The 26,446-nt window shown below is 45.1% G+C and overlaps 1 protein-coding gene across 6 annotated transcripts in view; it reads left to right on the top strand.

Annotated features, from left to right (window-relative positions):
- The window catches only part of LOC138481476 (Y+L amino acid transporter 2-like), a 703,293-nt gene that overhangs the window by 540,531 nt on the left and 136,316 nt on the right, over nucleotides 1-26,446 (top strand). For all 6 annotated transcript variants that reach the window (XM_069613638.1, XM_069613637.1, XM_069613642.1 and 3 more), the window contains one exon: nucleotides 7,143-7,246. In XM_069613638.1, the coding sequence (XP_069469739.1) occupies nucleotides 7,143-7,246 (104 nt within the window). The remainder of the gene's footprint in view (nucleotides 1-7,142; nucleotides 7,247-26,446) is intronic.

The following is a 26,446-nucleotide window of genomic DNA, read 5'->3' as shown; positions in this document are numbered from 1 at the left end:
GGGTTCATAGTGATACCGGAGGGTAGATATTTCAGGACGTAGTCTGGGACACTCTTATGGCCCTGGTTGGAAGCGTTGCCTAGGGTAAAAACGGAATGGCCAATAACAATGAATTAAAAGAGAAGTTCTGGGAAAGAGAGCACGAACCGCTCGAATAACGATTATTGGGATAAGGCAGGAGACCCAGTGTAACTGGAGTTTCCATTCATAAACTAGTGAATTCTAACAGTCGGCCTTCTTTTATGCTCTTTCATTAACTAGGCTAAGCACATTGGGTCCGATTCATGGAATCATTTGCGCTGGAAATAGGGAACTTGTGCGCCAAACTGCGTGCAAAACCTGTTTGTTGATTCATGGAATCGAATGCGTCGGTTTTCCCTGGGACTCACGTGGATTTCGCGGCGGCCCGGCACACCCCTGCGAGCAGCCGAGTGCCTTTGTATTTGTATTTGTTTATTATTTGTATCGCGCACCTAATCCTGATGTAACTGGGTGCTGGAAAACGTAGTTACAGGCAAACAAATAAAGATAGTAACAGGCAGGTCGACCAGTGGTTACAGATGGGTCTAGTAGACAATAAATACAAATAAGAGCATGAGAATCAGTGCAATAAAAACACAAGTGTTACATATAAGTCACAGTAGCTAAGATATAGAAAAGGAAAGTTTGCCTCTTGTAGGGAGCTTCAACAGTTACATCTAGGTCAAATCAGGCAGAATGTGGGTCAAATCAAGCAGTAGCTAAAATGTATAAGAGGAAGGTTCCCCTCTCATAGGGAACTTCAACAGTTACATATAGGTCAAATCGGGCTGTAGATGGGTCAAATCAGGAGTAGGCAAAATGATAGCAAAATATACATAGTGAGCTCACCCCATGTTAAAGGGAGCTACATTAGATACATTTAAAGTCCAAGCAGGCAAAAACATGTTCGTATGCAAGTAAAGTCAAAGTCAGGCACGATGATAACAAGAAATACTTAGAAGTTATGGTTACTCGTGTTATGGTGAGCTGTGTATCCAGATATAAGAGATGAAACTTTGGCACATGTCTAAGCATATAGGTTAAATCAGGCATAGGAGGGAGGGGCATAGAAGCCAAAATAATAAGTTGGCAGCAGACATGGTATGGAGGCATGCTGTGTTTATTACATAAGTGAGTTTGGGGCAAGCGGTAAGGCATGCACAATACGAGCAAGGCAGCAGAGGACAACCGAGAGTGCGGTATGGCATGAGAGGATAACGAGACGTGAAGTTTGCATAGAAAGGAGACGGTAGAAGATGCGGTAGACGCTGGTTGGTAGCAGCAGCTTGATGGCTAGGTTAAGTGCTGCAGCCAGACGGGAGGAGACAGTTCTGCAGATAGTATCGTGGTGCAGTAATGATTAGTTCAGGTGAAATAGATGAAGAATAGAAGTAGTGATAAGGCCGCTTAGTTTGAAGCGCAAGTCGGTAACAGATCAGCCCGCTTCATTGACGAAGAGTCATGAAAACAGACAGAAGGCAGTGCAGGAGAATACTTGCCGAAGAGCGAGGCAACGTAAACACACATTTGAGACATGATTGTGGTTTCTTGGGTAAGGGAGAAACGATTTTGTGATGTACGATGAATGAAGGGTGAGCAATTCGGACGGCAAGATGGGGATGTATCGGGAGATTTCGTCACACGTGTGCGCCTCTTACCTGATGACGAACAGAGGCGAGTGGGCGGTTGTAGAAGGCCACGGGCAGGCAAATGTAGTGAAGTCAAGGACCAGGAAAGGACAGGGAAAAGACAGGCTCGAAGCCTTAGAAGCTGCCCTTTGAATGCTGGGCCCGGCTCTGCCTCACGGCTCGGCTGGGTCTTTGCATTTGTTGATGGAGTAGGCCAATCAGGACGCAAGAGGTGAGGAAGTGCATCTCACCGACAGGCAGCTCACAACCGAGATGAAAAAGTTGTGGCCATCTTAGACGCTCCGGTGTCTCTTTCCGATTGATAGGGGCAGCGCTGGAAGTGCACCAGAGGGAGAGGGTACAACCATCCAGGGTGGGAGATGCAGGGAAAAGACAGGCTCGAAGACTTAGAAGCTGGACGCTAGCCTCCTTGTGCGAGACACCACACAGAACCTGGGTGTGGCTTGTGCAGAGGGCTGGGAAGGGGGCACAACACCAAAAATGGGGAAGAACATGCGAACAAGCGGGCGTTACGAGGGACGGGCCGCAGGCAGTCCATCGCACACTTTTGCGCAGAACGATGCGTATTCATGGATGTGACCGCGCAACATCTCGTCTGAGAAATGCCCACGCCAATCCCTCGATCTCTCCACCACCCAAAGACAGGCGTAATGACACTTGCACATAGAAATCGCAGCATGGAGGTTGGGTGTTTGCACGCAGCCGGGGTCCAATCTAACTTAAGGGTGCACGTATGCAGTCTAGTAGGGTGCAGGAATGGTTTACAGGGTTTTGCACGTGGATTTTCCAAGTTATACTTGAGTTACAAAGTATCATATGCATGTTGCCTGTGTGCCGGTAACAGTTATGAGGAACCCCACGCAGGGTCCCTGACATACAGGCCTGCTTGTGGGGAACTACACGCACTGTTTGAAGTGTGCATCTATTTGCGCCAAGGGGAGCACGCAGAGGTGGCTGTTTTGGATTTGCGTGGGGATGTGTAGGGGACGTTCTGTCCGTGACTTGCGTATACGGTTCCTTTGCACAAACAATTCCATGGATACGCAAAGAACGCATTTTTTATTCTGTTCGCAGGCTTGTGCATTGTCGTTCTCGCCATGCAGCCCTTGCGAGATAAATGCGCACTTTTCCATGAATCAGGCCCATTGTTTTTTCTAGTGACATCTAGAGGTTAATTCTCTAAGCTGCAGACTGCTTTCTCTTTCTGCTATTCTCGGACTTTCCTGTCTCCATCCATAGTGGAGACATCTTCCATTTTCAAAACACAGCATGAGCCAAACCCCTCCCCTCTACCCAGGGCCTGTGAGTGGCTTGGAACATTTAAATACTAGACATATTTAAACAGTGGGAGGAAACATCACACAAATTGCTCTTCCAAACATGGGAAGTCTGCTTCCCCTGGAAAGGACGAAAGAAAACCTGGGATGCTCAAGACATGTAAGGGTGCATGGTGTCCGGCACAAAATTACTCCTGCTGAGTAAGCTGATTCTGAATATATTTTGAAAGAACATGGAATTGCTTTACGACACTCTTAATAATTATCTCCTTAGGGGTGCTTGATCCTCTAGTGAGTAAAGAATATTGTGTGACCTTTTCGCAACCGACATGCAGCTATAGATGTATTCTGTTCCAGAGAAAAGTCTCTTGCTTTCCTAGTGACTTTTTTTTTAACCTTTGTCATAACCTTTCTCCATCAGAGACATTGAACTGTCCCTTTAAAATCAGTAATGTCAACTTTGCACACTGTGCACTATGAGTATGGATAACAATACATTCCAGACCAACAGAAACTTGAGTTTTCTTTGCACTATTGGTACAGATAACACTACATTCCAGATCAACAGAGACCTGAGTTTTCTGTGTACTATTTGTACATAACAATAAATTCCAGACCAGCAGAGACTTGAGTATTCTGTGCACTATTAGTACAGATAACGATGCACTCCAGACCAACAGAGACTTGAGTTTTCTGTGCACTATTAGTACACATAACAATACACTCAAGACCAACAGAGATTTGACTTTTCTGTGCACTATTAGTACAGATAACACTACATGCCAAACAGACAGAGACTTGAGCTTTCTGTGCACTATTGATACAGACAGCAATACATTCCAGACCAACAGAGACTTAGGTTTTTTTGTGCACTATTGGTAGGGATAACACTACATTCCAGACCAACGGAGGCTTGGGTTTTCTGTGCACTATTAGTACACATAACAATAGACACCAGACCAACAGAGTCTTGAGTTTTCTGTGCACTATTAGTACAGATAACACTACATTCCAGACAGACAGAGACTTGAGTTGTCTTTGCACTATTGGTACAGATAACACTATATTCCAGACCAACAGAGACTTGGGTTTTCTGTACACTATTGGTGCAGATAACACTACATTCCAGACCAACGGAGGCTTGGGTTTTCTGTGCACTTTTAGTACACATAACAATACACTCCAGACCAACAGAGGCTTGGGTTTTCTGTGCACTATTAGTACAGATAACACTACATTCCAGACAGTCAGTGACTTGAGTTTTCTGTGCACTATTAGTACAGATAACACTACATTCCAGACAGTCAGTGATTTTTCTGTGCACTATTGGTACAGATAATACTACATTCCACACCAACAGAGACTTGAGCTTTCTGTACACTATTGGTGCAGATAACACTACATTCCAGACCAACAGAGACTTGAGTTTTTGGTGCACTCCCTCAGGAACAGCCTTCCTGCCTCTCTCAAACTTGAGCAGAACAACCTCCGGTTCCGGAAGCAACTCAAGACCTTCCTCTTCGCTTCCGCTTTCTCTCTCCCTCTCCCTTGCCGATGACCCATCTGCTCCACGCACTGGTCACCTGGCCACCCTCTGAACTTGGGCGCAAGTCACTGCCTGTCCAGTTGCACCTCGCACTGCCTTTGGCTCCCCAGCACTTTTGTTATGTATCTGTAACCTTACAGCCCCTTCTCTCTGCACTTATCAGCCACCCTTTGGCTGCACCTTTTCATTACCTGCACTGAGCCAACCGCAGGCTGTACTTTTTGAGTACCTGGACTTCTGCATCCACCCAACCCCATTGGCACTTTTCCCCTTCCCTGCACTTGCGCGATCTGAATGACACAAGGCCTAGTAAGATTGTTGTTTTGTCCTCCCTCTGTTTCCCCCTCCTTGTCTTGTCACCGCCTAAAAACACATGTGTACAGGCACGTTATAAATGTCATATCATATCACTATCGGTACAGATAAAAATGCATCCCAGACCAACAGAAACTTGAGTTTTCTTTGCACTATTGGAACAGATAACACTTCACTCCAGACCAACAGAGATTTTTGAGGAGTTTTTTCAAAAAAGAAATTTTGGCAAAAAACCCTTCGAAAAATGACGACATTCAGCTACATGCCGATAGCTCCTAAAGACATTTCGAATACCAATATCTAGTGTAGGTCGAGGAGAGCTGTTTATCAGCAAGTCTACTTTTTTTATTTTTCTCTGCACCCATTGATGGCCCCCTCAGTGATACCAGAATGTACACTTTTAGGGAATTAGCTCCACAATCCAGCCTGAGCTTGCCATACTTCCTTCTTCTTCTTGGGATGGCCCTTCAAGGGCCAGAGCCTGGCGATTTCCATCTGGAAATATGATGTTCGTAGTTAGTCACCCTTGTCAGCAGCGCTGCGCCTCTAAGGCTCCTGCCACTTCCTAGTCTCCCATCCTGAAGGAGGATCCTGCACTATTTTTCAGACAACATATGCCTTTTGATTTTCACATACCGCTATCGGCAGTGAACGCCCACACGGCATTGCCACTGGCCAAGTTATGCATATTCATAGCCTGCAACAGGTTCTTAAATTCAGTTTGGTAAAACCAGCTACATTCAGAATGCACACAGTGGGCCTCATTACGAGTTTGGCGGTAGCCGTGCCCTTAACAAGGGCACGGCTACCGCCAAACTCGCTGCCGGCACCCGCGAATGGGCCATTACCGGCCCATTACGGGTTGAATGGGCCGGTAATTGCCCATTCGTGGGTGCCGGTATGGCCGGGCTCCCGATCCCCATTCTGCCCCATAGGGCAGAATGGGGATGGGGAGCATGGTTGCACCGGCACCGCTTATAACGGTGCAGGTGCAATCACGAGTTCTGCTCGCGGATGCCGCTCTGCATGCCTGGTCTGACCAGGCGTGCAGAGCGGCACCTGTAAGCAGAACTCGTAATGTGGCAGTATGGTAACAACAGCGCTGGTAGCACTACCGGCGCCGTTGTTGCCTTACTGCCACATTCGTAATGAGGCCCAGTGTTGCAGGGTGAATGGAACCATACAATTGCTGGTCCCCGTGCCGAATCCCGGACTACAGCTGGCTTTTAAAAGACTAGCTTTATCATTTGCCAATATTGCTCTTGCTCTCTCTTTCTGTCTCCCTCGGTGGGAGAGAGTTACATTATCAGGAACACTCTTTCTAGAGACACCTCAGCTGTTGCTGACAGCACAATGACTAGAGAACAAAACAAAGATATCTTGAAGGGGTTGGGCAGTGGTGTGCTTTTGTATAGTTAAAAGTAGAATGAGAGCAGCAATGACAGAGGTGTACCATAAGGTAAGGACCGGCCTGGTATTTGGACAGACAAAGTGATATTGCACGTGTCCTGCCAGAAAGTCGCAATCACACTAAGGGTGCACTATCAGGGGGAACTGAGGGGGCCAAGCGTGGGCTCTGCAGGGTGTGCTTGGGTTCTGACAGACTGTTTTGACGGACGAGAGGACTAGGCTGCAGAGTCCACAATTATGCTTCATTTTTAGTGTTCGTGCAACATTAGGTATTGCCCTAGTGTTGTAACAGATCATTCATTTTAATCTGAATGCAATCATTTCCAAGAAAGAAGAATATTTTGAGACATAAATATGTGTATTCTGACCAAAGGAAGCTATTAAAAAAGGGCATTATTTAATTATGCATACATTGTAAACTGGCTTTTATAAGTCTTACAATGTGCATTTCTAATAATTGTTTCCAGTATACATTGTAGTTACAATAAGGACTTTACAATTGTTTTACTGATCAAAACATATTTTCAAAATCTAGAATGACCACTTAAATTATTTTCTTGTAGCAGTCTATCATTCCAAGATTGACGATTGCATTCCTTTTGTACTTTTTTGAAATACCACTATGAGAAAGGAAAAGGAACAAATAGTAGTTTGTAGCCAAGAACGATATATACTTATAAAAACCGCCTGAGCATTTGGATATGAGGATACAACGGCTGCAACATCTTTCACTCTATTTGGTCTGGGGGACTAATTGAGCCAGAATTTAAGAAGAGGAGGGCCTGAGAGAGAAACCTGGCGCACAGGCATTTTTAAAGTATTGTATGTATAGGAAACAACCACGTACACATTAGAAAGCATTACTGGTAATCCTCGGAAAAATCCTAATTCAACTAATATATAAATGTTATCTTTTTTATATAGACGTTTGCTGATAAAGTACTTGGATACGGAAAATGGTTCATTCCGTTATCAGTGGCTATATCATGCTGCGGGGCCCTGAATTCTGTTGTCATTTCCTCCTCAAGGTAAGGCCAATTCCTCCCTGAACATCGCACTTGCTCTTGTCTCTGTGTCCCTTTAGTCTCTGTTTCTGCCAAACTCTGTATGATTTATCACTCTATTTGATACCTTATTACTCTCTCCTCCTCACGCTTTTCACCTTCCTCCCAAGTGAGTCTCTGTGCTTCCCAAACACCCTGTCCTCAATCCAATTCAATGTCTGATCTTCCTCACTCCTAGACTCTAAACTCTGAGTCTCCCTCCATCTTCCTTTGGGCTCTTCCATCTCCCTCTGGGTCTTTCACTTGCTTCTTGAATCTCGCCTACTTTCTTCCTCTTAGCTGGTCTGATTGTTCCAGTTGGTATTATGCGTTTTCATACCAGTTTCTTGCTCATGGTCAGCACATTGTTGAACGTCATACACTAGGACTTTAGTGAAGCTCTCGGTCAGCCGGTGAAAAACCTTCCTTGGTCTAATTTCCTTCCAAATCGTCTTTCTGAGACTGCTTCCTTAAGTTGACACCCATTATGTGAAATTCATTAATCACAATTTAAAAATCAGTATCAGATATTTTGGACTACAACTCGCACCAGCATAAGCCAGCATTGTCAATGGTGAGGGATCATGGGAGTCACAGTCCAAAACATCTGAAGAGCGTCAGGTTACAGAGCCCTGTTTTAGAATATTGGTGTTAAAATAAAATATACATTTTGAAGCTTAGAAAAGAGTGGAATTGAATATGATCCCACTGGCATCTAGCTATTCCATTGAAAGCCTGCCGCAGTGCGAGAAATCATACAACTAAAAGATCTGTTTGATTGTAAGTTAAATTGTTGCTTGAGTGTCTTACAGCTATTTAAATAAACGCAGTCTATTTCATGTCCATTTATTCAAGGACATGGAGCTGTTCCTAGATGAATGAAGAAGTGGCTTTTCCTTACTGATTAGTACAATGATGCTCACTTTTTGGACCACAAAGAACACTCTAAATAAGCACATCTTCTTTTTCATTGGCGCAATGCCACACACATATTTTCTTTATTCGTCCTCTTCATAGAATGTATGAGAAATACTATATGTGCATTTCTTTACTGGTGCCATTTAGCAAATAAACTGTTTATCATCGAACCCCCTTACATGCTCATCTATAATATATGAAATATGAGTGACCATGTGTACGTTTTATACTTGTAGTCTGAGTTTTATAATGGGAAAAGTGGAACTACAAATCACAGAATGCAAAGAAAAAACAAGGACTGGATAAGCACTTACAGAATGGAATGGATCATGTTGGCAGCTGTGCATAGATACAGCAACATGGGCAATGGAGCAGAGTATCCACAACCCGGACATGCATGTCCATCCCCAGCTATCACAGACTGAGAGGAAGGAGGGCATGCTCAGGCAGGGTTGCTCCCATGCATGGTAGCTCCCCTGTCTTGTCTGGCACCTGCTGTGCTCGTCAAGGCTGTCAGAAGAGCCACCTCCATTCGCTCGTGACCAGTCTTACGGGGGCCAGCATCAGCACCACCTCTCCCTGCAGTCTCCATTATGCGGCCCTGAAAAGGAGCTGAGGATGCTCCTGTAGCAAACCTCTGGAAAAGAATTCTCCAGCGTACATGGTAATGGTTTGATGCAGCGCAGAAAAATTCCAGTGCACTCTCAGAGAGCCAACCATACCCACTGTGTGCATTCGGACCCTTACTTGTGAGGGGGCAACTCAGAGGGCATGCTTGCATGCCCCCTTGCATGCAATGGTTATATGGGGAACAAGGGCCCTGTGGGGAGGATCCTCTGGTCACCCCCACAACACTGGGGGCCTAGGGTATCAGACCACCATATTGGACTTATTTTCACTACTGTCCCTTTAAATGACTCCCTCCCAGCGGTACATCTCTTTTCGGCACCATCCTTTCGGCGCGGGCCGTTTTGGCACTCTTCTTTGGCCATCCGAAAGCCAACCGGCTCCGTTGATTTGGCACAGGGATGTTTAGATGCGGTTGACATTGCAGCCACGTGTAAACGCCCTCAGGGCAAATATAATGGATTATTTCTTGCAAATGGCGCACATTGACAGGTACTGTGCTACACACAGCCTGTTAACGTGTTTCCTTTGCAAGGAATAATCCGCCGCTCACAGGGGAGTAATCCAAATGGGCGGCAAGGTCAGCTGATAAATGCTGACATTTAGCAGCTGCACCTAAAAGCCCTGCGCAACATGAGTGCATAAATCAAATAACAAAAAAAAAACAATTCCTTCAGTCTTGAACCCTGGTCTGCCAGATGTGAATGCACAGCACTTAACCAATAGGCCAGAGATGATTTAGTGTTTCAATGGGATATGTTTCATACTTAGCCTACAATTTAATTTTCCTCAACCTACTTACACTGCCTTTAGGCTAAGTATGAAACTTGTGTATATTGAAACAACAACTCTCTCAGTGGCCTTGTGGTTAAGTGCTGGATCTCGAGCAGCAAATTCCTTTAATGTTTAATAAATGCCGTTTATTGCAGGAGTGCGCAAAGTAGTTTCAGCCTTAAACACTGCAGTGGTATACACTGGTCCCGTCCTTTTATTTTATTTTTTATTGATGCCCATTCACGAACCTGCACCTGTAACTCATTCATTTTACAGGTGCAGGTTCATGGCCGACGCGACAAACATGCCAAATCATCCTCGCGCCAAGAGTCAACTCCACCCTACTGGCTGCAGCTGCGGCGAACGGGGCGCACCGAAACAGGACCTGCGTCCAAACGGTCCCACCATAATGTTATGCGCTGAACCGGTCGCGCTGAATTGTCCTGCTCTGCCCTCCCAGAGGTATAGTCAACTTCCACAACCCATGTATCTGCATTTCCACAGGAATTTTCTAGAGCTAAATAGAAAGTGAGCTCTACCAATTCAAGTATCTAGCCTGATTTCGTTTCCACGGGCACTACCAGCTGCAGGAAAATTGTAGCCGTTTCTGGCACTGTCAGCCCTCCTATGCAAACTCAGTGAGTGTGTCTCACTGTGCATGTGCCTCACAGGGAGTTTCAAGATGGTCGACTTGCCTAGTAAGCGCTTGGTCGGCAAAGCAACCTGCAGCAAACCATTTTAAAAATCCTGAACATATTACGAGTACCCAATGCCAAATGGGAGGCAATCACCAAACACTGTAGCAAGGTACAAACAGTAACCCAAACCAGGAGGAGGGAACACGCCCTTATAAAATCTTGCACAGCTCTTTAGGGGGTATGGGCATTTGGAATGGCAGAGCGACAAGGAGCGGATAGGTGGGGGTGTGGAAAGAGATGACGGTGCATGAGGAAGGGAAGGTGCAGAGAAAGCTGAGCGTGCAGGGTGGTTGTAGTGCAGAGAGAGTTAAAGGTGCCAGAACAGGTGAAGGTGCAGGAGGAGCTAGAGGAGCGTAGAGACCTGAGGGTACCGGAGGAGCTGCAGGTGCAGAGGGAGCTGCTGTTGAAGGAGATGGAAGTGGACATACTGGAAGCCAAGAACAACAAGGGGAGTGGAGGGCATTGGAGAGGGTGGAGTAGGAGAACAACACAGGGGAGAGTACACTACTGGAGAGGTTTTAGGAGAACATTAAGAGGGGGACGAGAGTATTGGAGGGGCTGGTTTTGTGAAAAACTTTCTGAAGCAAGATTACTTGGTTTTAGTTTGCCTTTCTCAGCCCCACACTTACATTCCCCAGAATTGTACAATTTCCCGAATAAAACCTGTTGAACCATTTCCTCCCGTTGCCTCCACTGTGGATTCCACTTGGTTTTGTGATTGCTCCCTCAACCTGAATAAGAGAGATATAGTTGATTGGCCAGAGTCTGTAATATCTGAGTGATAGGCGGAAACTGTGAGGACCAGAAAATGTAGCAAGGTAAAATGAGGAGGGAAAACGAGACAAGAAAGCAACGTTTGAACAGGTCATTCATATTGAAGAGAATGGACCTCATTATCCCATATTATTATTATGGGTCTCATGGTCAGACCAGGCATGCACAGCGGCACCCGCGAGCAGATCAGAATGGTAGCAACGGTACCATTATAAACGGTACCGCTGCTACCACCCTCCCCATTCTCATTGAGCCCTATGGCTACCTCCAACCTCGTAATGGGGCCCAATGTGTTTGAAAATGCAAAAGAAGTGGACAGGATGACGGAATAGGCACCACCATGGAAGTTATGTGGTGAATGACGATAGATATGAACTGTTTTCTGCAGTAGCCATTTTATCCTGTAAACTTGCTGTGTTTCCCCCCCAAAATAGCATGAAACCTTATCATAAAACACTTTTATGTCTGACATGAAATCTAAATAGTTGACATTCCTAAACGTTTCCATAAAAAAAATCTATTGAGAAAAAAAAGTATGCAATAACACATTTTTATAGAGTATTATGTAAGTGAAGCAGTGCTCCTGCAACCTAATTAAATATACATCTTAGATCAGCCAAGACAGGAGAGCTGTATTTGGGAACCATCCCGAATAAGAACTTGACAACAATGAAAGAAGCAGAGTCATCGCTCATCTCGACTCCTACTGGGGAGCACGTGGAAAGAGGTAGGGTATAAAGAGACGGAAAGAAAAAGAAGGGCTACGGACGAGACCAAAAGTAGAATACCAAATAGAATGCAGTTAAACATTGTTAAACATGTTTAAGCAATGTAACCCGAGGAGGAGGGCCTTACCGGTGAGGCAATGCCCCAGAGCAACAGTTAGACGTGCAAGTGAAGCGAAGGCTTTAAGGTGAGCCCCTGGGCACTACCTCACCAATAATGCCCCCTACGAGGTTTATTATGCTATTAGTACCCTGCTACATTGTACCGGGGTACTAATAGTGTTTTTATCACAAGCTGAGAATCAGCGTGTTTGCCGTTTCTCAGCTCGTGATAAAACTACAGAAAATGATTGGCGGCATAGATCAGGGAGAAGGGAACTGCTCATAGAACCTTCTCCCTTTCCAAGGCGGCCGTTCGGGCGACAGATGCTCTACGAACACTACTGTTCCCGGCACCAGTGAGGGAACGCGCAGCACAAGGTAAGTGGGGAGGGTGTCCGGGGGCTTAAATATGTGGAAAAGAGGTTGGGGTGGGTCGTATGGGGATGCAGGGGGCGCAGGAAGAACAATTACCTGATTCCCAGCGTGGAAATTTGGCAGCCTCCCGCTCTGATCAGGCTCAGAGCGCAGTCCTTACCAGTGTGGTAAAGACCCCGATCTGAGCCTCTTCATTGGCTGAAAGGTTGCCACACTCCCCTTGCAGGGTACTAATAATCTATAATTGATTAAGTGGCATACAAATATATAAACCTACACCAAGTGTTTTCCAACCTCAACATATTATCCTCTTGAGAGAAGTGGAACCTAAAAGTACTGAAGTCTTTCATCCAGGCCCCCATAGATAAGCAATGAATCTCTTCCCAGTTTTTTATGCCTTCACTGTCAACACATGTCGCTGCCACAAGTAGCAACACAGTCCCATAGCTATGCATGTCCTCATTCTAAAAGATGGCACCTGTGCTGCTGCCCTTTAAGGGAAGAGCACGTGGCAGAGTGACGTTGCAATCCGCCGCGTGCACTATAAATAAAGGGGGCATTCCTGGCCGCGCTAGTGCGTCCGGGGAGCCCGAACACAGCAGACGTCTGGAGTCTGAGCCTGTGGGGGGTGTTTGGGGGATCACGGCATCGCGAGAGGGGGCATTGATAAACCCCCAACAGTGGCGATGAGGATGGGATGTCACCCGAGCCCGTCGGTGAAAACTGGAATCATTTTCTTATGCGGATGAGGACACTTGCTCGTTCCATGCCGCGGGCCGGGTGGATACCACGCGGCATGCAGCCATTTTGACTATCTGCCAGTGGATGTTCACGGCGCTCCGGAGGGGCCCGTGATTGCCATCCAGGCCCAATTTTTGGACATAATGATAGCGGGTAGCTATATCTGCCCACAAATACCCACATTTCTTTATTTGTTTACATTTTTGGGTGAATTACACTGAGTGAAGGCGAGGTGCTGGGGGAAGACTGCTGAGGCCTGCTTGATCCCTGGACCTCCCTGTCTCAATTTTCGGGACACCTTTGTTGGACTGTGGATCATCCACACAGTTCTGCAGCTGGAAGATATTCATCTTCATCATTATTATCATCATCATCATGACCAGCTGCTGAATTTAAATCAGAACTTTGGACTGGTGGACTTTGTGGCCTGCAGGGCCTGCTACAGATCATCATCATCATCAGGTCTGGACATTTGGCTCTGTTTGAGTGGTTGGACTGGTATACTCCTTGGCCTCCTAGCCCTGTGCTGGCTGGGTGAGTTGTGGCCCCTGCCTCTTTGTGGGGGTGCCTGTGCGCTTTAACCCATGAGTGCACCTGGTGATCAAGACGGTGGGCAACCTGAGGACCAGCAGCTACCTCAAGGTCAGCCTCTACCTGTGGCACAACCAGCTGTTCAACCTGTGCCTCAAGTCATGGCACAAATGTGGGCCCCTGCGGCACTCCAGCCAATCCCGGAGTTTGATGCCTCAGGCCCTCCATCTAGTCTGGGTCCCAGATGGAAACTGTGGGTCGACCGCCTAGACATGTACTGTGTTTGAAACTCATGTCCATCCAGGATATTGTGCTAACCTGTTGGGGTATATGAAAGAGGTTTCCATCTGCTCAAAAAGAAATTGTCTGTCCTGAAGAAGGCCGAAAAATCATTGGGTGTAGAGACACTAGAGATAGTGCCTTAATCTCCAGAAGGGCCGAAACATGTCGACAATTGACAACCGACTCTTTAGAAATTAAAGTTGTGTATCGTTATACTGCTTAAGTAAATTAAGTCAGTTGATTTATCTAATTAACCGCGTACAGATGATATTGTTTTTAGAAACGGATTAAGTTGATCATGCAGTGATGAATTGTAATTTGCATTTGTATGTTCTCTTTTTTCCATGATTTAAATTATTTCTAAATTTGTCTTAACAATACATTTATAATGGACTCATTTCTGAATATTGATTTTCAGTGTGTGTTTAAGCATGTATAAGCGACGTGGCTGTTTTGTGTAAATAGCATGTGGTAGTCCACTGTATTCGGTAGTTCCAAAACAATAATGTTGTTTAGAAATGTGTGTTTGTTTCAGCAAATGGGAAGGTATTAATTAAGATGACATTACATATCACCAGCCCAACCTGTTTTGACAATGAGCGGGGTAGCCAGGAGTCTCATTTTTGTATAGTATATTGAATGGTGTGCTCCCGTTTCGAGACTCTGACTCCCCGTTAACAAAAATTGAGGAAGATTACCTTTTTCGAGGTAACCGACCATCAATGACATTATTGTGGAGCTGCAAGTAGCTGGCATCTTTTCGACGCTTGACCTCAGGGCCCGATACCATCAGGCCCGATACCATATGGGGCCTGATGGTATCGGGCCTTATCGATACCTTATGTACCTTGACTATGGCCCGATACCATAGTCAAGGTACATAACGACTTTTACCACCCATAGAGGCCTATATAGATATAAGAGACTCAGTTTTGCGGTGTCGTTGGCAGCCGAGGTATTTCAAAATATCATCAGAGGTGCTCTGGCTGACCTGGACGGGGTATTGAATATCAGCGATGACATTCTGGTATTCACAAAGACTGAGGTATACCATCTACGCAAGCTGGCCAGGACTTTTGAGCGGCTGCAGTCGCTGGGCCTTACCCTCCACTGGGAAAAATGTGAGTTCTTACGGCCAACTATCTAATACTTTGGATTCATGTTCAAGGAGGGTGGCATGTCACCAGACCCCAGGAAGGTAAAGGACATTAAAGAGACCCGACCACCAGAGAATGTGTCTGAGGTGAGGGGTTTTCTTGGGTTGGTGACATACTGCGGGCGATTCAGCAAGAACTTAGCATCCAGGTCGGAGCCCTTGAAGGCCCTCACCAAGAAAGACACAGTGTGGCAGTGGGGCCCTCTCGAACAGGTGGCATTTGAAGACATCAATGGTGCCCTCACGGCCAAAGACACAATGGCGTTTTTCGACCCTGCACTCCTGTAGGAGATAATTGTGGATGCCAGCCCGTTTGGCCTGGGGGCCGTATTGACGCAGATCAGCCCAGATGACAGCGTCCGCCCAGTGGCATATGCAAGCAAGGGGCTGTCTGACACCGAACAGCGCTACTCCCAGATCGAGTGGGAGACACTTGCCGTCCTGTTGGGGTGCAGGCATTTCAGGCTGTATGTCCTAGACTGGCCTGTGACTGTTGTGAGTGAGCATAAGCCCTGCTTCCCATTCTGGCGGCGTCATTGTCAAAACCACCGGCGAGAATTGAATGATGGATGCTCGCACTTCTCGAGTACGGGGTCTCGCTGGTGTATAGACCCGGCTCCAACAATGCGGCGGACTACTTGTCCCGCCATCCAGGGAGCGGCAGCGAAGATGCACCGGACGCATGTGGAGAGGAAGCGGACGACCATGTGCAGATGGTGGTGGAAGCAGCCACCCCGAATGCCATGCCGCTAGAGGATCTCGAGGCGGCAGCTGCCCAGGATGAATGTTTTTGCATCCTGAAGACTGCCTTGTAACAGGGATCGTGGAAGACAGTGCTTGAATCCCTGGCTGGACGCACCCAAGAAGCAAAAGGGGTGCTAGAACAACTGTGGAAGGTGAGGGAATAACTGTCATTTTCCACCACAGGCCTCCTGCTGAGGGGTGTCCGAATCGTCGTCCCCCAAGCCAAGATCCAGGAGGTAATAAGTCTCACCCATCAGGGACACCAAGGGGCCGCGAAGACAAAGGCCCGACTACGCCTCAAAGTTTGGTTCCCTGAACTGGAACGGCGGGTGGATGAGTATGTGGCCGCATGCGTCTGGTGCCAGGTGGCGTCCTCTGTGCAACAAGAGTCCACCATTGAGACAATGTCCAGAGGGACGTGCCCGTGGGAGGTGATACACGCGGATTTTGGGTCAACTCCTCGGGGTACCCACTTCCTGGTGGTGGTGGACAAATACTCCCGATACCCGGAGGTGGAATTTGTTGACTCTGTGGCATTTGAGCATGTGGTGGTGGTCCTAGAGAAAGTCTTCACCTCTCATGGTCTTCCCCATACCCTGTGCTCAGACAACAGGGCGCCCTTCCAGGGTGAGCAGTTCGCGGAATTGATGGACTGGTATGGGGTCCAACATCAGAAGGTCATCCCACTCTGGCCAAGAGCCAATGGGGAGGCGGAAAGGTTCATGCAGACTTTGAACAAGACATTCCACATAGCGCAAGGCCAAGGCGGTGCCTGAGAAGAGCGCTGTACCAATTTCTGAGGGTCTACCGGTCCACTCCCCATACATCAACGTGGGTGGCACCGGCAGAAGCCCTGTTCAAGCGGTGCCCTCGGGGACTGCTGCCAAAGGTTGTGGAGAAAGAACATGGAGTCATCAATGACCAGCAAGTGGAGCATGATCGCCGGCTGAGGACCGAGCAAGAGAATGCGAGGAGAGGACTCGCCCCCCAACACCTGGCACCTGGGGATGAGGTGCTGATCCGAAATAGGTGCCCCCACTGGAAGCTGTCCCTCCCATATGAACCGGAGCCATTGGACGTTGTTGCCGTGAAAGGATCTATGGTGACAGCATCCAATGGCACGTCGTCAGTCACCAGGAACGTGAGTTTCTTTAGGAGACTGGGTGACACAAGGACTGACACACCCCAGGAGCAGGATAGTATAGACGTACCCGACGAGGGTGGAGGTGCTGGACTCTTCCCTTTGTCTCCCACTGAGGGAACGCCTGCTGATGGATCTCCCGTGCCGCAGGAGGTACCCCCTGAGGATAGGGCGAGGGAAACCTGCTCGCCTCACCGACTACGTGGTAGGACAGGTATCCTGAACGACCCACGGGTCGTTGTAGTCATAAGGGGGAGCCAGGGTGGCTGTGATTAAAGGGGTACCACAGGGTGATATGTTTCTCATTACAGTGGTTGCGGTGTTGTTGTTGTTTGATTTGTTAATGTAAATTTGTTGTCCTCATGAAAAAAGGAGGAGTGTGGTGCTGCCCCTTTAAGGGAAGAGCATGCGGCGGAGTGATGTTGCACTCCACCGCGTGCACTATAAATAAAGGGGGCGTTCCCAGCTGCGCTAGTGCGACCGGGGAGACTGAACACAGCAGACGTCTGGAGGCTGAGTCTGTGGGGGGTGTTTGGGGGCTCACGGGCATCGCGAGCGGGGGCACTGATAAACCTCCAACAGCACCAACGACCATGGTAAGGAAGTGTAGTCAAAATGAAATTCCTAAAATGCTAATAATCCTTTCAGAAACGTCCTTCCAGAACAGTGTTCATTTCTCACATGACCAAATAACAGTCCGCAATGATCTGCCACCTTACCAGCCTGTATCATATGATAGGATATGATATGATATGATATGGCATTTATAACATGCCTATACACAAGCATTTCAAGGCGCAAGGAGGCAAGTGAGGGGAACAGAGGGAAGACAGAGACAACGATCTCACTAGGCCAGGTGACAGGCCAGGTGACATTGAGATTGCGCAAGTGCAGTGGAGGCGTGGGAAGGGGAGAAGGGGGAGGGGAAGTGCAGAACACAGGATAACAGTAATAACTAGAACAATAAGTAGGACCGATAATAAGAAGTGCGGCCAGCTGGTGGCAGGTGCAAGGTTAAGTGCAGACATCAAGTGTCAAGTGCTAGTAGGGGCTGTGGGATACAGAACAGCCTCAGAGTGCAAGGTTTGCCAGGGGGGCAGTGCAAGTGAGTGTGCAACTGGCAGGGAGGGCACCTGGGCCAGAGAACAGAGGGTAGCCAGGTGACCATCCCAAAAGGGCCCATTCTGCTGGCATTCTGGGGACAGATGATCTAACATTTCATTTGTCCCCGTGCTAAAAATTTAGCAAATGCATCAAGCACCAGCTTCATCGCTTATGTAGAGAGGAATGGAGCAACAGGTGTTGTCCCGATCCATATTATCTAAACCCATTTGGACTTTGGCAAAAAGGAACTGCAGTGTATTTTGGACCATGTTTCCTGCATACAATCTTTTTATACAGCATTTATTTTTATGCTGCATAGCAAAGCTAGCAAGGAAAACAGTCTGTTTGATTTGAATCTAAGTGAAAATAATATTTGATGGGACGGATTTGGGCAACACATTCCTGCTCTTTCAGACGAATGTTCTCCAAATTAGAGGTAATTGACACAGCCGCAAGTGACCATAACATTCTGCAGCTGACATGCAAAAATGTAAGTAACAACAAAACAAACAAACATGGTGCAGATCTATCACTGTATGTGAATCTGGGAGGAAATAGACTAAAAATCAAGGCTGACAAGTTACCCGACTTGAATTCCAATCTGAGATATTTTATTAAGAAGAGGCAAAGAGAAGAAGAGATTAACACAATTAACTACTTGCCGCTATTGAAAGTATTTATCATAACTCAAATGGAAGGTAACAACAAAGGGTCAAGTACACAAAAGCATGTACACGACAAAGCAATTGTTAATCGGAAAAAGTTTCTGAAGAAAACAATAAGAAATCTAATCAAAAATAAGCGCCAGAACTCAGAGGAGGAAATAAAGAAAACCAAACAAAAATATCGAAATTGGCTAGGTATCCACAAAAAAACAATGTTAAATCAAGATTCCATATTCATGTTAGGAAAAATCCAGAGCAAAAATAGCCACGAAATTTGGAGAATCATAAACTAAATTAATGCTCCCCATGAGGTCTTGATGTTAAACCCAATAACAGCAAGTACACGGTGCAAATTTTATGCACAAATGCAACAGACCGTGAGTACACATATAACATCGGAACATAGCCTAAATAGAAAAGATATCCAATTGGACTATTCTACAGCGACAATAGAGGACATCATCAAGAAACTTAAGAACTCAAGGGCTCCTGGACCAGATGGCCTCACAAACGTGATTTTAAAAACTCATCCATGAGAATGGGCGACCTTCTTGAACCATCTACTGGAACACGTAATAAAAGGGGGAAAGGTACCGAATTCTTGGAAAAACACGGTGATTGTCCCCATATACAAGAAGGGTCTTAGTACAAACCCAGAGAACTACAGGCCAATAGCCCTCCTTGATGTCTTGGGGAAACTTTTTGCCTCAATATTGCTGAAATCATTAACAACTTGGAGCCTAGAAACAGGCAGAAGAGATCCGTGGCAATCAGGATTTGTGAAAGGGAGAGGGACCTCCCTTAACATATTTCTAATCACCCTGCTAAAAAACAAATCAAAGAAAACAAAGACCAAAATATAGATAGCATTTGTGGACCTATCAAAGGCCTTTGACATGGTCAATAGGGAAAATCTATGGAGAAAACTGGCAAAATGGCAGTGCTCCCCGGTAGTCTTGGAGAACATAAAACAACTATACACTAATACCTCTGTAAAAATACGACTGGACAAGTCAGGGTTAACATCTGACCAAATAGACACCACTACGGGGCTAAAACAAGGCTGTCCACTAGCTCCTGAACATTACAACATATACATTTCTGACATGTACGATACATTCTGTGATGTACAGGTATTTCCTCCACAGATTGGAGGAATACTGGTAGGGAGACTTCTATACGCGGATGATATCGTCTTACTTGATCAGATGCCAGTAGGACTCCAGCGTCAACTGGAGGCCTTGGAAAAGTACATTGAGACAAACAGATTAACAATCAACCCAGAAAAAAACAGAATAATGACTTTGGCAAAAACAAAAACTAATAAAGAAAATGATTTCAGTTGGTTTCTCAAAGGGAAAAGACTGCTAGAGGTAAATTTGATTATACACCTAGGAGTATGTGTTAACAAAAGCCCAACTGAGGCGCACAGGAAAGACTATCTATACAAAAAGGTTAAAACCTTGAGTGCCCAAGGACGGATCCTTCGAAAAAAATACTGCAGATTTTCATTGTCACCCTTAATAAGCTTCTATAGAATGAAAGTGATTCCAATTCTGTCATATGGAGCAGAAACCACACCGACTTACCCGATAAGACCTGGGCACAGTATGAACGCATGTTTTGGAGAGCAGTATTGCAACTGCCAAATCGCTGCCAATACAAGCAATAAGAAGAGAACTTGGCCTGACATCACTGAAAGCGATAGTGGACTGGAAGACCATCTCATTTTACAGAAAATGCCACGAAAAGTCCTTAACAGGCGATTTCGAGGCATTGAATAACAATAAGGATACACAACTGCAAAAGTAGCAAGCCAAATGTGAATCACTTTTAAAGGAGCTAAATGAAACAAACGAAGACCTGGCAACCAACCCTTCAAAAACAAAAAAATAACTTTATACAAAAGATTGGATACAGACATTGGAGGAGTTAACCAGCTACAAGACTTACGAAGACTATTGGTCGACAGCGAGAAAACTTAATATGCTTCCAGGATATCTAAAACTCTTTCCAAACTGGTTCTTCAGGTCACAACTAATGAGGTTACGTTTGAATATTCTGCCCTGGGGAGAAGTGATCCAAAGAAGATTAAAACAAAATGCAACCCTAAATTGTAGAATCTGCCTGAAACCCAACACAGTGGAATCACTTAAACATCTAACCTTAGAATGTAAAGGTCTACTAAACGAAAGAGAAACATGTTTTAGAGAAATAGCAAAAAGCCCTCCCAACAGAGACTTAGAAACATGGTGGAACGTTTTCATGGAAGGGGAGAAAATTACGACTAACTTGGCTTTGGTCAGACTTATAATTATCACTTTTAAGAAAATAGAAAACCTCACTGACCATTCCACCTGAGAAAGTGTGGTTTGACATACAGTCTTAGGAGTGTTCTGGTGTTCAATAATGTGAATGTGAAAATGAATGTGTAAAACAATAATAATCATATGTTTGTGTTTGTGGCTTAAGGTTTTCAATCTGTTAAACCAATTGTGGCCAAATAAAAATAAAGTAAATTTAAAAAAATTAATTGGTGCAGGATTTAGATAAGCCGGCCACTAGGGGTCCCAGGACATCTAAAAACATCCTGTTTTCTACCCATCTCATCTGTATATCCCCCAATCAAAGCGGAATCTTTGTAGGGATGTGTTTTCTCATAGGGTTACTTTACGTTTCCCTATTGCATTTTCACTTTTGGAGAAACCCACAGTATATTTGAGCAGTTATTGAGCTGGCACGCAACAAAGGCTTTTACACATTGATCCCATCAGGTTAAGAGCCTGGTATGCTGCGACTACTGTGACGGATGGTGCTGAGCTCAAAGCAAATCTATGTGATCACTGCGCACCCATAATGTGGACAATTAAATTGCTGGTACCCATTATGGCGCGGTGCAGTGATCACATAGATCACTGTGCCCTGCATCCCCTGCTACCGCCTCTCCCCATCCACTTACCTTTTCAACAGCACACCGTGAAGTGTTCCGCCGTCTCTCCCTCGACTCTGCGGCGTCAGTTCTCGCCCACTAACGTGTGTCTAAACTGGCATCGCAGGGTCAATTTTTCTTTTTTAACATTTTTTTTTTCTTTATTGTCCCCCGCTCCCATCTAATGGAAGAGGGGGACACCCCCGCAACCCACGACCCCCACTACACCGACAAAAGGTAGCAGGGGACACTCCCGCAACCCCTGCTCCCATTAGTCGGTGTAGTGGGGGGTGGCATTTTACTACAGCGCAATGGTGTAGTAATGAAATTGTCTAAATTTTAGAGGCGAAATATTGATACTGTGGGATGTATTAACCCACTTATGCTCTGCCCTGCGGCATCCCTCTGATCTGATGGTGCCAGAATTATCAAAATGGCCTCAAAACCCTTGTGCGCGCCAAAACCTATGCAAATTGCGCTCTACAAAGCACAAAAAGATGGCTGCCAAATCTACAAGGCATGTTGTCAGTGGTGGAATGGAGATCTCACTCCTCAAACATGTCACTGGGCTTCACAACAAGTAAAAATGGAGCACAGAGGTAAAAGCAGTGCTTTGCTGAAAGAAATCCAAAATCTTGCAATTAAATCCTTTTTCTTGGCTGCTAAAACTGCAGAATGCCGGTACAAAACACCCACAAACATCCAATATTCTTGCTGGGTGTCACAATTCACTGAGTTCAAGAAATCATTGTGAAATTGCAATATCCTGAAAAGCTGAATTTGTCATAAAAACATCCACAGCCAAAGTACCTGCCTGTGGGATCTGTCAAAATCTGGGCGCAGTACCCTCAGCCGCCTGAATGACTTCTTTCAGAAGCCTGCATTAAAACTGTACACTTATACAACTGAAATCTAATGTCTGAAAACTAAGTAGCCTGTTATTGAGAGTAACCTAGGTTGTAAGTATTTAAATCCCATGGTTTAGAATCTGGAATAAGTGTTCTAGCTGCTTGTTTTGAAATTACAAGTTTGTTTTAAACCAAGAAAAAATGTAACAAAATTACATTGAATTTAAGCATGACTGAAAGGAAATAAACCGGTCCAACAGCTTTCCCCACAGGGGCCAGGCACCTCCCTTCTGCTCTCTCCACCAGGAAATCACGCCAATGTGATGATTAGATTAGGGGAGGAGAATTTGGTCTGCCAGGGGAAGAAGACAATGGACTTACTCCAGTCAAAGGAAGGCTAAGTGTGAAGAGTCGTAACTGGCCTCTGCCAAGAGGAACTGGGAGGAGATTGCTCTTGAACTGCAAGAGAGCCAGAAGGAGGCGGAGACAAACAGCCATTTGGGGCTGGACATTCACAAATAAACATTTTGTTTAAATACATATACCTTACCACTTAAAATTGTTTAAATTACAAAAATCACATATTTGTGTATCTAAATTATGACTGTACATTTTAAGAGGCAGCAAAACCGTGTGACATGTTCTAGAAGTAAACAGCGGAAAAGGTGGTTTTTCACCAAATGTATTTATGCCAGAAGTATGAAACTTCATACACTGATGCCCATATTCAATGCGCACATTTGTGGACATTTGCTCCGAAATTGGACATTGTGTTCTGGACAAAAAGGGCAAACTTCTGTAAAAAGCAGACACAAGATCTTACAGCGACAAGGTTTGGTGGAGTATCTGCTCCACAAAATATGTAATTTATATATGTTATTGTTATAGAGGTTGCACATTTGTAAATATGTATTGTACCAAAAGTAGATTTTATGTTCAAGGGGCCGAGAAGAGGATTCTCTGACTCATAAACCCACATCATCATGGTGACACCCTGTTTACTCCTCCAATTAAGGGAGAGAGGAGACTCTGTCCAATAGCCTGCCTAGGGGGTGCGCTTAGGATAATCCAGAACACTCACCCCTTTATCATAAGCATAAATAGAGACAGCTGAGGACTTAGAAAGACACACAGATTCACCCACTAACCGATTGCTGGCAGAGCTCCCTGAAGCAGAACTATCCAACTTACTTGCTCCAGACTCCAGAAACTTGGCAAGCAGAAATGCCCATTCTATAGCTGAACCATTCTCAGCTAGGACTTAAAATTCCAGAAACCAGAGCTCACCCCAGAAATCTAAGGGGAGCAAAAGAAATAGCCGGGCTGTGCTGTAACTGCTTTCCTGCTAAAAGAATTATTACCAGAATCAAAAGATCCAATCCAGTTGTGCCGTGCTGTGACCAGATAGCTGTGACCAGAGCCATTGCAGACCCAGTCCAGTCCGGGTTGCCCAGCAGCCTGTCCAGTCTGGTGTACCCAGCAGAATCCCTGGCCAGAAATCTTGATGGACCAGAATCCCTGACGGTTCCGTTCAAAACATAATATTGAGTATCCATAGTATAGAACTGTGTCACTAGCATATGTACTATCCATAGTCAATCCCTATTTTAACCCATCCTATCTTGATTTTAGAACTTGATATTGTTAGGAGTAGTTTGAATTGTCAGAACCTTCCTTGCGCTAAGTCTCTCATTTGTTTTCTAAATTCATAATCAGTATGTTGTGAATAAATAAATTGAATCCCAGAAAGGAATTGATTATCCACCACATGAAGGGTCCCTGGCCAGGATTGATGGAGATTCATGTGTGGTATTCCCTTTTTCTATAGTCATAATCTAGTGTAAAGAAATCCCGTTTGTCTTTTAAAAGCACATACCTGTTTTCCCATTTTTGCGCCGATCTCAGAAAAACGACCTCCACTAAAACGTCGATAACTTCTTCAATTCATGCTAGAAACACAATTTCAACTTCTGCTAGTAGCTAACACCCTCAGCTTTCCATATAACCAAAAATCCAAATCCATATAGTTTTCCCGCAATCGCGAATACTGCACGCGGAAAAGTTTGCCGCAAATTTTGTTTTAGGGAAATTCTGTCACGTGTAAAACAGCTTTCAATTGCTTCCGACCTTAGTTTTAAGATGTCACATTGCTTATTACAATTAAATCATTGCTAGTGTTTGTCTGCAACTATCTAAATTGGCTCCCATAAGAATTTAAACAATTTCAGCAAATTAAACAATATTTAGTTTTTTTACCCAATCCATTCTCCAGATAACTTTAAAAACCATTTTGACAGTTTGCCAATCAATTCTGTTTCTCTCTTGCGTTGCTGGGGGGAAATTGGGATTGACATTTTGTTTGAATTCTGTATTCCTGAATACCTGCTCTCTCTCCTCCTATCTCTTTACATTGCTTGTTGGGGGCTTGAGGGGTGTGCAGGGGGAAATAGTAACCACATTGCTATTTGATTTGAACACACACACAACAGTATAATTGCTGTGCTGAATTATTTTACTCACTATTACTCCTTGTCATTAAAGAGATTGCTTAGTGTTACATCACCCCATTGGTGATTATTGTATACCCATTAAACATAGTGTGATTATATTGTGAACTACATAAATAAATATTTTAACTTTGCAAACCAGCCTGATTCCTGGTTCAGTGTGACCGGGGGGGGGGGGTTCCAAGAGAGGGTGATATGAGTGGTACATCGTTCAGAATAAAAGAACTTTTAGACACAAACAAATAAATAAGGATTTCAGTTTTGCATTACACGCTAGGTGTTGACTTAGGTGAAATGCTGGATTGAAATCACTTACAGATTGGGGGCTTGTCACGAGATTTCTGAATTAGACATACCACTTGTGACAGTCTAATACAGTGTGCTAACTGACGGGGTACATAAACCCTGTTGGGCTACCACACTGTGCTACACTGTAAAAACACCCTTCAATAGAAACACTCTAAGGAATTTGGTCTGTTTTGCAAAAATAAAATCACTCCTGTAAATCAGAAGGAAATTAATATTTCCGGAATGGCGACCCCAGTGAAAATTAATATGGCAAAAGAACCCATACTGCACAAATTATATGTCAGGGGTGAATGGACAGAGCAGGATGAGAATGTCTGGCTGCAGGAAATCAAAAGACAAGCCACTGCCACAGAATTAGATATATGGCAGGATCATGGTCCATTGCACATGGCACTTATTGAATTGTACATGGCCCCTAGGGCAAAAGAAGAGCAATGTAAAATTGCCAAAATAGCGGCATACCTGTACCTACACAGTGGAGAAATGCAGGAAAAATATGCCGAAAACCTAGATTTGGCAAAAAGGCAAGTACAATCACTAGAAAAACCCAAACTGATTTGGACTCTGCAGAGCAAAGGCTACAAAAGAGCCAAGAATCAGAGAATGAAACCATACATTACCTGATGAAAGTAAAAGGAGATCTGGATATCCTGCAGCAAGAAAGGGTTGAGCACGATATCAAAGTACTGGCCTGCAAAAAGAGTGTCAGGAAAGATTGGACTCTCTACTACAGAGCCAACAAAAGCTAGAACAGCAATTAACCTTTAACAGAGCATGCGCAGAACAGATGGTCACTTTAGAGAACCACATAGACAATTTAAAAGAGGAAAATAATAAATTAATTCTTAAAGACCTTCAATCTCAAACAGAATTTGATGAAGAGCGCCAGAAAGCTGGTGCATTCAAAAAACAAAAGGATGACCTGGCTGCACAGAGGGGTACTCTAATTCAGGAAAGGGACGCATTAGGGCAGGAAGCCAACTATTTAAAAACCAAGGTGAAAGAAAATCACCTGGCCCTTCAGGGACTGTGTGAGCTCAAAAAGGACTACGAAAAACTGTTAGAGCACGCCAGGAGGGTGGAAGATGCTCTAGCAAAGAATGATCAGGCTAGGAAGGATCAGACTCAGGAGGCGACCTTCCTGCAGCAACAATTGGCCCAATACTCCAAAATTAGACAGGAAGCATAGAGAGACAATGAGACTCTCTGTGAGAAAAATAACAGGCTCCATAGAC

The sequence above is a fragment of the Ambystoma mexicanum genome, chromosome 5p (assembly GCF_040938575.1).
Source record: "Ambystoma mexicanum isolate Mex_15411 chromosome 5p, UKY_AmexF1_1, whole genome shotgun sequence".
NCBI lineage: Eukaryota > Metazoa > Chordata > Amphibia > Caudata > Ambystomatidae > Ambystoma > Ambystoma mexicanum.
The sequence above is the reverse complement of the archived record's forward strand: the minus strand, read 5'-3'. Positions and strand labels throughout refer to the sequence as shown.